Source organism: Hakea prostrata, chromosome 11 (genome assembly GCF_041222555.1).
Source record: "Hakea prostrata isolate BN-2017 chromosome 11, UWA_Hpros_2, whole genome shotgun sequence".
Classification (NCBI taxonomy): domain Eukaryota; kingdom Viridiplantae; phylum Streptophyta; class Magnoliopsida; order Proteales; family Proteaceae; genus Hakea; species Hakea prostrata.
Window position 1 is genome coordinate 25,122,115 of NC_142610.1, and position 12,185 is coordinate 25,134,299.

General features: G+C 37.9%; 1 protein-coding gene and 1 non-coding gene across 2 annotated transcripts; both read right to left on the minus strand.

Moving 5' to 3' along the window:
* Positions 1–236: 236 nt before the first annotated feature.
* LOC149001078 (uncharacterized) lies at positions 237–11,950 on the minus strand. Its single transcript, XM_089140748.1, has 5 exons — positions 10,882–11,950; positions 8,665–8,701; positions 5,006–5,242; positions 4,535–4,582; positions 237–1,320 (listed from the first exon to the last, which is right to left on the minus strand). Exons 1-5 carry the CDS (start codon positions 11,184–11,186, stop codon positions 922–924), a joined length of 1,026 nt encoding a protein of 341 aa, XP_088996874.1. The 5' UTR covers positions 11,187–11,950; the 3' UTR covers positions 237–921.
* LOC149001079 (U6 spliceosomal RNA) lies at positions 1,870–1,970 on the minus strand. The gene has a single exon (XR_016170899.1). It is a non-coding gene; the product is annotated as a U6 spliceosomal RNA (small nuclear RNA).
* Positions 11,951–12,185: the final 235 nt, after the last annotated feature.

The following is a 12,185-nucleotide window of genomic DNA, read 5'->3' on the forward strand; positions in this document are numbered from 1 at the left end:
TTCTGCTTCCATCACAGATTTCACAAATTAGGTTAATTTTCAAAGTCAGCGTACATAAACTCAGCTCACAGATAACAATGAGCATGAAACATGAGAGACGAGAGGGTGCCATGCATATGTTAATCTTATTTGGATGGCAATCTTACGTTCCTCAGGCACCCCTTATGTCTAGGATGGTCTTCATAATCTTTAGGGAAACCATTTTGTTGGTAAAAAAAAAAAAGAAAAGAAAAGAAAAGAAAAACCCATTCTCACTGATTAATAGAATGGACCTGGACCACCAAGGTGATATTCTAATGATCCCAAGCTCGCTTCCATTTGGTTTGGTATCTCCGCTCAGTCATGTCCCCTTTAACCTGGGTATTTATTGGGTTACCACGCTGAGAGGGCTAAGTGGCGCCACTACCACATCCCTTCGTGATTAGGAAAGCAAAAAACAAACCATAATGCGGTACTTATGAGTTACGATAAAGTAGCACAAACGAAGGCCATCATCCAAGAGAGCCCACAGAATACTCTAACCACCCCCCAATAGTTCTTAACAATTGGGCTAAAACAGACAGTGCAATTAGCAAACTAGTGTGTCCTACAACTAGATATAACCACCACTACTCCCACATTTACTCATTTGAAATGCAACGAGCACCAATCATTAACATATGGCACACGTCAATTTTCTGCTAACACCTTTGATGGATTCGAACGTTACTCTAGTAGATGTCATAATTATGCTCCGTGTATATCTCACACTTCTCATTAATTATTAATGAATTTGCAAAATCTAGAGCAGAATCATACTCGGAGATTTCTTGGTTTTCTTGGCAGTCTCTATATTTTAACAGAATCACAAGGAAACAAGGAATACTTCCACACAACGCTCGTCTCATAAATCATTAGAGATGCACTGACTCCGGCCTCTTATCACCAGACCAAGCCCTTTCTTCTCCTATACCTCTCTACATTGTCTGTGCTCATCCGCGATTTTTCAGGCTTATTGGTCTTTTTTGACTTCTCAAGTCTACTATCTAAACTGTTTCTTGAGGCCTCAGGACGGTCAGATTCCATCTCGGATGCACCTGAAGTTCCACTCTCTGATTGTTTACCCTGATTCTTGTTGTTCACCATTGCTTTAGAATCATTGGTTGCACTCTTTGACTTACCAACATGGACCACAAATTTCTTCAAGTGTTTAATGTACTCCGGATAAAGTTCAAGATTGCAATGGCCACCACCCTTTATCCAAAGGGGTTCATATTTTTCCTTGCTCAGTTCCCAGAGTTGCTTCCCATGGGAATAATCTACAACTTCATCTGTCGTTCCCTAAAGAACAGAAAATTGACAACTTATTATTGCATTTCTTCAACAAACTATACAATAAAATTCTACACAACAACTACATGTAATGATGCATAATCCACTTCTCATTGTTGATGTGGAAACTCTTTCAAAGAGTCTCCCCATAAAAGAGCACTACATTCCTCTAATTAAGCCCAAGTATTTCAATGGTTCTCACACAAAGAGATCTCAATGTATGGAGGCCTATCAACCATCCTGTGTATATGTTGAGATCAATCAGTAGCAATAATGGAATGCAGGAAATTAGAAATGAATGCATCAGCAACAATCTGGACAAGCATCCAAGGGTAGGAAACAAAAGAAAGGCGGCTCAGATCTCTTGGTCAAATAAAAGAAGATTAACAAGGCATTTATAAGTAACTTTCTTCTTGTTGTATGTTGATATACATTGCTCTGCCCTTTACTTGACAGGTTGAGCTTTTGGGATTAGCAATTGCAACATGGTACCAGAACCAAGAGGTCAATCCTTGGCAAGCACAAGGGGTCAGTGTTGTGTGGTTTTTTTTTTGGATGAACAATTTGGACCATTTCTCGATTTGTGCATGTCATCCTTGCGTAGGGACCATACTAATCTTCTGTATCTTTCCAATTTTATCGGTTGTCTCCGAAGAGACATCTGTGTTGTGTGCTGTTGTGCCCCTTGGTGTCACATTCAGAACTGTTTGTTCGATGGTATTTCTCGGAGGGGACGAGGGGTTGAGAGAGGGTAGGATTCACATGGGGTGGGTATTGTGTGTTGTCTACATTGCTGTCGACCTTACTTAATAGCTTGAACTTTTGAGATAGTTATAACAATGTGACAAGTTCAAGGTGTTAAAATGAAAATGGGGATGGGTTCAAAGACTATGGCAGGGAAGGAGCACTAGAGAAGATTACCAGTAATTCTTTCAATAGAATACCTATCCCTAGAATTACACTGAGACAAGACTCTTATAGTCTAGAGATAAATCAATCTATAAATTAGTGCAAAATAGCCTACAAATCCAAGTAACTCTACCATCCCAAAGTCAATGAGAAATTAGACTTTTAACAACAGATATTCATCTTGTAATGATCTCTTTTTTGGCAAGGAAAAAACATTTGATTTGAGTATGATTATTTCCTTGTTTTTGTTTGAAGAAATAGAATGTCTCTCATCATAATGTAGTTTTCTCCTCAACACTCTCTTTCCTACAATTTATAGTTAGGAGGGTTGTTATTGTTATTGTTGTTATTATTATTATTATTATTATTATTATTTGGATGAATGAAATAATCATTAACCAAAGCCCAAGAAGGGGAGAGGGAGGGGGGGTTACATCCTACTAGATGGCAAAAGCTGAGACCCCAGGAGACAACAATATTCTTGTTCCTTTGAGATATCCAAAACTGGGGGATGGGAGAGACACTGTCATCGAACTGAAACATCAAAGCAAATGGCTCTCCAAATCACATCTAGGGATCTAGATTTGGACGTCCATCTTTTGAGATTCCGCTATCACTAGGAGGATTATTATTCATCCTATTTTTTCACGTATTACTGATGTGAACACAAATTGACCCCCCCTGCCTGAACCCTAAAGTGGGCCCCAAGACCCACCCAAGCAAGCTGACCAAACCCTAGTACAAGGTATTTTGGGCATTTAAGCTCTTATTTCACTGCTGGAATCTAATTCAAAATTCTCGTAGAGTCTTAGTCTATTTTAGATTTCTAAATTGAGTTGTGATTGAGTTGGTTTCATTAGCTAAGTTGTAGATAAGATAAAGACTCTTTTCACAAGAAGAGTTTCTGTCTTTTATGAGTTCATTTTTTGCTGTGAATTACTTAGGTAAGGAGTCTTTTTCTAAAGAGGACTCTTATAGATAATGTCTTTTATTCCAAGAAGAATTCTTTTTATTTAGGTGGTTCTTAATTTAATTACAAAAGGGTATCCTAACTTATAAAGGAAACCTAGTTGAGTTGGTCTCTAAGTCTAGTTAAGTCAAGATAAAGTCTCCCAATTTGAGTTAAGTTGTTTCATTTTGATGTAAGGCTATAAATAAGCCAACCTATGATTGTAAATTTTGGTCTGCATTGAATAAAGATTGAATATTGCTTGTGGGAAACAAGTCGGGGTTCTCTTTGGGAAGGCCTTGTTGGATTTATAGCTTCTTGATTCAATTGAAGCAACCTCTCTTCAACATATTAGCAGCTCTCTTCATCTCCAGCAGTTAAACAAGTACCAGCACCCCCTTCTCCCACCTCTGCTCCCCATAGCAGCCCCTCCCAACCCAGTTTTCCCTTTTGCGCACCTAGGAAACCCCACCCCCCCCTGCATTGCAGCCCTCTATCCCCTCTTTCCCCTACTTGACAGCACCATAGATCCCCATCCCTTCCCCTCCCCTGTTCTGCGCAAGGCAGAACCGCCCATCCTAACCCCACAGACCTTACAGCCCCCTCCCCCCAGCTAATTCAGACCCTTAACCACCTAACCCCCCCCCTCCTGTGAGTCCATTAGGCCCTTCCCCAACATCCCCAGCCCCCACGGTTCGCTCAAAACCCTCCCTCTCTCTCTCGGGTATCCTGTTCTGTTGGCAGAACAGAACAGAAGGAAAAATCAGAAAAAAAAAAAAAAAAAAAAAAAAAAAAAGAGAAGAAGAAGAAGAGGAAGAGGAAAGAACAAGAAGATGGAAAAGATTCTATCAAGATCCAATCCATTTTTTGTTACATCCCACAAAGAATTGGAAAACCCTAATTTTATCTTTCTTCCCAATTACCACTACCCATATAGATTTTGGGTAAAAAACCTAACAAACCTCAGGATCTCAATTTTTGTTTCCTGGTCTTTCCTTCCAATTTCCATCTACGCATAGGTTCCCAAAAGATTGTTGGGTCCTAAATTCTAGGTAAATTCTTTTAGAAACCCTAACCCTAGAATTGGGTTCACCTCAATTACCAAACAAACTCACAAAGTGTTGGCATGTCCAGACAGTCTGAATAGATACAAACACAAATCTGGTTATATGGAGGAGAGGACCCGTCACTTTTTGCTTAAGCTCAGTTATATCAATGGTCTATAATAGAAAAGCACATAAAAAAGCATTCACTTGATGAAGATGGTTAAAGAAAGAAAAAAAAAAAAGGAAGTTTTACCAACCACAGAGGGGAAAGAAAAAAGAAAGACAAGCTTTGAAGACTGAGGTGAAGAAAACTACTCACATGAATTACCAGAACTGGGCAAGTCACCATGGCAATTTTGTCAATATTCTGATGAGGAGAAAGAAAAAAAGAAGGGAGAAATAAGTTTCCATTTGCCACATAAAACTTCAAATTGGGAAGTGGCAGGTTATACCTGTGATAAACCCAAACCCTATTAATGCTGAAAAACTATATCCCCATTACATGAAGCATGTACTTAGCATAATAAACCATAGTTAACATACTAGTTCTAGTTTTGGGTTTTATTTATTTTATTTTATTTTGGGGGGGGGGGGAGTGTGGGGGAGGCTGAGGATTTTTTCAGAAATGGCGAAGGGTAAGACAACCCAGTGCTTTGGCATACAAAAGTTGACCTAACCCAGAAGCGTCAAACCAGACCTAAACACTAGGTGCGTGGCCTGATTTGACCCAACACATTATCATCCTTGTATAAAATGATCATGAAAAATAATACTATAGGTGCAGCATTACCTTGTAAATATCAAACCAGTATGTTCGTTTGACAGGGTACAATACTCTAATCCCAGAAAGGATGGGGCTATGAAGAACCACGGCTCTCAAGTTTGTTAGACGAGAAGCTAGATCAAGAGTTGGGCCACTTCCGACAGACTGACCATATAAAATTAAATCCTCGTCCTTTACCCGATATTGCTCCTTGAGGCATTTATGCGCCGCCTCAATGTCTGCATATGTATTAGATTCAGAGGGCTGTTTCAAGAGAAAGATGAAAGTTATAGCATGTAAACAGGTATATGATAGCAACTAAGGATACAAATCTGCCAAGTATTAAATATGCATTATCTGGCAATAAGTTACAGTAAAGCTATAGGGGGAAGTTCAATTATTATTTTCTTGCTATTAGGAAATCTGTTACCCATATACAATTGGACATTTTCTAGGCATACAGTTCACATGAAGGCATAGAGATTTAAGAGGTAGATCTCTGACTATGTACAGTTTAGTCATTGTTTTGAATTTTTCTAGTGTGTTCCTAATATTACCAATAGTCCTCATTCTCTTTCCTGGAGACATTAATTGGTGAACTTCAATCCAGGGACATAAATTAGGTGCTTCCAATTTTCTTTCTTGTCCCCTTTCTAATTAATGGAACTAGAATGGATCCATTTGTGCACTTAAGAAAACACAGTGCCAAATGGGAGAAGTACTTCGACTGATCGTAGACAAATTCAGAAAGAACATTAACAAAGGTCATTATGGGTAAATAGAAAGGTATATACAATAAACTATTAAAAAGAACACAAAGTTGTCAAGGCTCTTTCTTGGGTCCACTGTGACAACACTCCTATACGACACTTCTTGATTTTATATAAAATTATGCTTATTGCTTTCTTTTTTCTTTCGCTGAATATGGTTATATTATATCCTATTATCCTATATGCCGTTTACTATATCATGACTTTCTCTTCTTTTTTCCTTCCTATTACTGTAATCGATGTTCACACTTTACCAAAATTTCATGATAATATTCCATCTTGAACAATATTCTAAAAGAACATAAATTTTCAATTGATATTTAGGCTAATGTATCATTTTGACACATATCATTGGTATGAAAAGTAAAGTTTCAAATGAAAAGGGCTGAAATGATGATTTCAAGACAGACATAACTTCTAAACTTTTGCTTCCCTCAACCAGCTGATCTTACTTCGTTTGTAACCTTTCTCTTCCACATTGGCGAGTTAACCCATTAAGTTCACTTAACAGGCTTAGGCTCCAGCAAACCTGGTTTTTTGTATTTTTTGCCAAATCACTCTCATACGAGTGGGGAACTAAGTTGTTTTGTAGTTGAACGCATTGAAAACGAAGATTTGCTGCACTTGTGAACAACTTCCACAAGATTCAAAGTTAAAGGTATATCATTTTTTCCAGAAATGAGAATTTACATACACACATACATGCACACACACACACAAAAAAAAAAAACTCGGGTTTAATCAAACTTTTCTTAAGTTATAAAAGAAATTTATTTTCTTGAATTTAATTTTAAAAATTAAGGTTATGGAGCTCAATTTAATATATATTAGATACTGGCTGGCTTCATCCATTCTATAGGGGTGGTGAGTTTTATCTTCTAAATTTCAAGGTAGCTAGGTCAATTTTACATTCCATTAACATCTTCATAAGCATTAATCACAACAGTTCTTTATATCATTCACAGCATACCCCAAGTAACATTGACTTGGGATATATAGTGGAATATCTGGTGGCTACATTGAAATCAAATCCAACAATATTACCACAACAGCTACACGTTGAATCACCACAACCAAAAGGTAAAGCCCAACTTTATTCATCGAATTCATGTGCAAGTAGTCCCCAAACAAACTTATATAGATTACTCAAAAACAGAGTTAAATAGTTAAAAGGAAAGTTCTAGCCCAATTCCTAACTGTCAAGATAACTATGTTGCCTACAAATTAAAAAAAAAAAAAAAAATAACTGACTTAAAATAGGACAGGACTGATAAAATCCTACTCCAGCCTAGTTATAAAAAAATAATAATAAATAAATAAAATAAAATAAAATAAACTATATAATAAAGACACAACTAATTGATCCCCTAAGCTCTACCCATATTATAGGCCCATCAAAGTGGCCCACTACGAGGAAAACTCATTAGATCAAAGGACCACCACATACATAACCAAACCCAAAGCTTAATTCCACTAAAGCAAGCCAAAATATGTGATTTATCTACTTCACAAAGCTTCCTACAATTTAAGAATCCTATAACCTCCTGCATGAAAATCTCTTAATGTGCAAGTTAAAAGAAGGGTTGAAATTGGGTACAATATCCCAACCTTCTTGACAAGTAGAATAATAATGATGATAGGAAATTAAGGATCCTAGATGATCCCATAATTGTGGTTTTAAGAAACCAGAAAATTCCACACACAGAAACTGGCTTGGGTCCAAAATCTGATTAAGCAGAACCTAACCCAAGTTAAAACACACCAACCATGCTCCAGGACTACCAAGCATACCACTTGTGGCACAATAATTTTGGCACATCAATAAGAAAATTCATAGTATTCATTAAAATACAGAACCCTAGGTACATAAAATGTGATCTAGTCTCTTGGCAAAAATAGCTTCGGAGAAACTAGTTTATAGCAGGAGAAATTCTATTGCGCAGACAGAAATATCAGAACAATTCATGGTTGTCAAGGTGGTCATCCAGGCTCTTTCTTGGATCACAGCAACAGAAAACCTCACTGAAAATTCATTAGTTTATGTAGATTTATGTTTATGGCTTTGCTGTTTGAGGAGTATTCTTATAATGTATCCTATACAACATAACCTTTTTCCAATTAATGGGGTCAACTACATGGATCTGAAATAGCCACTGTGCAAAAATAAAAATAAATCCTATAGGGGATTCGTGACGCCCACACGAGGGGGCGCCAGGTGGCCGCCTCAACTCCGCGGAGGGCACAAAGAAGTGCTCATACAACCATAGTCATAGCAAGTTGGACAGCCTTCAGAAAGTGGAGGTAAGGCTGCATGCATAACAGCCTTCCCCAAAGTCTACACTACAGTTGCAGGAGCCTCGTGCACTAGGTACAACCTTCTATTACACAGTCGTATAGTGCACAATCACGGATTCTTGTCTCCTAGGCGCCCCTCCCAACACCTAGGGTTGACTAGTTGCCTTGACAACTGTGCTTTCAACAGTCAGGTTCAATTTTGGGCTGCTCGACTAGTGGTCCTTAGAAATTCTCAAACTTCGGAGTTTAAAAAGTACTTGCTTTTGTATTAGCCTTATCAGAAGTTATGTTTTTTCATTTCATTGGTTTCAATAGACACCTCCCCTAAAAAGTGAGACAAGTGAATTGTCATGATCACCCAAGAGAGGACTCTCAAGTTGTAAGAAGGATCAGGATAGGTAATGCCTATGACAAGACTAGTTATATAAAATGTTTATCCTATGAGGCTTAACACTAGCAGCCTTGCCTGCAGAGAGTGTACTTATTGAAAGTGGGTTAATAACAGAGATATATATATATATATATATATATATATATATATATATATATATATATATATATAAAACAAGGGGAAAAAAGGCTCTCAAGGTATATTAGGAATCAGAATCCAAAGCATCCAACCTTGCCAGTTGATTGTCCATAGCCAGAGTAGTCATACCTGAGAAAACCATGAAACAAATTGTGAGACGGTGCGACTCTGCAGCATCATATACTTCGCATAAAAATTGCCATATTTTAAAGAGAAAAAAAAGGTTTGGGAAAGTATAATCCAAATAAAATTAAGGATTCTCTGATAACACAGCATACTACGAAATACAGTTAGTAGCATATCATTGTGTAAGAAGAAGAACAGGGCAAAAGAAAACCTACACATATGCACAACATTAGCCCCAAAACTTTTGAAGACATCAACAATTAATGGTTTAACTAAAAATAGACCTACAACATCAGCTAAGGGAACTCTAGATAACACCAGCAATCTAGAGAACTAGTAAATAAACAAAATGGCAGTTGCAGATAATTCAATACAACCTGCTTTTTTGTGAGTAATAATATTCGCAGCATGACTACCACAAATTAGGCCATCTCACAACTCAACATGACCAGAAGAAATAGGAACAACTTAAAAAAACCCCAATCAGTAAACCTCAGAAAAAAAAATATTTGCTTAACTATGCTTTCATCTCTGTGGCAGCTACCAAATGATAGTTACGGCATTCAAATTCATCAAATGGACCTACATAAGGAGAATGCCATCTCATTGCTTTTTTTACCACAAACTTGCACAGAGCATAATCCTTGATGCCAATTCTTGATGAATCGGTAGAAGAAAATTTTCAGCAATAACTTTTGTTTCTTTCCCTCTTCTCTGACATTGTAACAACTGCACAGATGCCATTTTGTCTTTCAAAAGAAGCAAACTCATTAATTAATCAAGAAATATTAGATGATTTGAAGATCTCAATGTCCAAAACAGTGTCTCCTCAAAATCAAGTTAAATTTACTTAAAGGCTCCCAATACAGACATAAAGAATCCACCACTCAACTCTGAGCTCAAAACAAATTCCTGTAAGGATGCAGAAAATGTATGGAAGCTGTAAACAAACAATCACACAACAATGAATCACATGGTTAGGCAGGATTGCCTACTCCCACAGTGAGATAAAATACGTATGGAGAATAAGATTACAGCCACTTGTCCCATGCCTCTCTCAGATTACAAAGAATAAACTAGCTAGAAAATCATAGCAGCATTATGCTCACATAATTTACTGAAATACACATATAAACATAAAAAGTTCATTGAAGATTAGGCCCGAGCCTCAACCCTGATGGATCCCATCAGCCCTTTGGAATCAGCCCACAATCCTAGGCAATGGAATACAAGATACTGTACCTTCAACACCCCTTAACTCAAAACAAGGGCAAAGGATATCATAGAGTATGAAACCTTCAATGCCAAAATCTTGAAAGGAACTCCACCACATCATATTTCTTTACTCTTTTATCAGAATAAACAATAAGAATTCTCCCTATGATGGAATAGACTGCCAGATAGGGCCCAGCATTGGAACTAGTAATAGCATCCACAAAAAAGAAATTGAATCCACTCGTCAACTTCTGTTTCAATACACTTCTACTAATTGCTTATTCCAGTATCAGCAATTGAGCTTCACTTTCAGTGAAACTATTTGAAAGGGGGTGTCAAAACATAATACGTGAGGAGAATGATTGAGATCTTTGTAGCCTGATACTAGGCTTATGACTATATATGCGAGGAGAATGACTGAGATATTTGCAGCCTGACACCAGGTTTAGGACTATATACACGAGGAGAGTTCTTCTTTCTTACAATTCCCCCAATCAATTTTTCAGAAATTATATTCAAACCTTGCCCTCCAGCTTTTTATTGTCTTTATTTTTTTTGTCAGCAACATGATAAAGGAAACAGAAACGTCATCTTTGTCTTTATAAAGTCTCTCCCAAAAAAAAAAAAGAGTGAAGAAGAAAGAAAGAGAAGTTACAGTAATCAAATTAATGACAGGTGAAGCAATCTTAAACTCACTTTCACCAAAACAAAAGCAAAATGCAAAATTTTTCCCTGTTGACAATCGGGAACCTAATTAGGCAAGCAACAATCGAATTTCCAGAATCCGAATAAAATTTCAGTTTAAACAGGATGCAACGTCCCAACCATTGAATAGAAATTAAAAATGGAAGCATTACTAACTAGTATAAGAAAAACATTGCATTCGAAACATAAATAACTAAATAAATAAATCAATTAAATGAGACGGGAAAAAAGGGAAAGGAAAGGGCATATATAAGTAGAGTTACCCCATGAGGTTGATACGGAGACGAATACTCAATTCAACGAAGAGCTCCAACATCTGACCCAAATCGGCAGCATTACCATGAGAATAGAGGAGGGTGGCGTTGGCCCTGGGATGCTTCACATGAACAGCCACGATGTCGTTGCCTCTCCTGGTTCGGAGCTTCAACACATCGACATCATCGCGTCTTGGAGCCTCAGGAATATACAATCTGCCGCCGCGAGAGTCATCGGGGATCAGCTGGTAAGAGGGGGGGTTGGGAGGGAAGAAAGCGAATTTTGCGGCAATCGACGAGGTGACTCCGCCCATCTTCTTCTCATGAGAAATCTTGGATTCATAAAGGCAGAAGTACACTGGTCGCGTTTGCTGTTCAGATCTCAGCTCAGTTCTTCTTCGTCCCTTGGACTAAACTAGTGAGCGGTAACACAAGCAGCAGCAGCAGAAGAGGAGAAGACAGATTCGCAATTTCGAAATCCGGCGTGTCGGATTAAAGGGAAGCTCCGTGTCAACAGCTCTACCAGGAATCTCTCAACCCTCAGAACGCTAAATCGTTCTGGCTTGAAAAACAAAGACTAAAAACAGACGACGTTGGTCAATCAAAAACCTTTTATTTAATTATGTTTTTCCTCCACATCCTAATTTCCGAGCGCGTATGTGTGAGTAAGAGAGTGTGTAGCTTCTTTACTCCCTTTTCGCACACTTGTTTCTAGTCATCTCTTTTTGCTCGGAATTCTTTCTAATCAACAGCCGAAGAAGCAAGTACCTTTTTCTTTTCTTCCGGGTTTTCAGAGAAAAAACAAACACATATATCAAATCAACCGAATTAGGTACCCAAGATGAGAACTAAGGCAGCCGACCATGATATGCATTTCATCCAGCTTGTACTTTGGTTCATGATTTTTCGGTTCAGACTCTCCTCTACCCATTCAGATCCTCCTTCCCAAATGTCCCGAAACCTTCAAAATTTTCGCTCGCAACTCACCTGAAATAAAAATCAATTCAGATCTTCTGCCTCCGAAATTGTCTTTCATAGCCACACTTCTTGACACAGACTACTCGGGTCTTCCTATGTCAATGAAAAATTTTGAGGGTACCTCCCATGAGGTGAAGCAACATTTTTTTTTTTCTTTTTTTTTATCTTCTTTATTATTAGAATATAGTTTTTTTTTTTTTTTTCAAGAAACATTTGATTAACCGGAACGAGAAACAACAACGGGTAAGGAACAAGCTCCTTCAGCCACTGAGTGGATAATGGCCAATCCAACGGATTCTCACACGTCAGGGCCTCCTGTGCCAAGGAATGGGCTA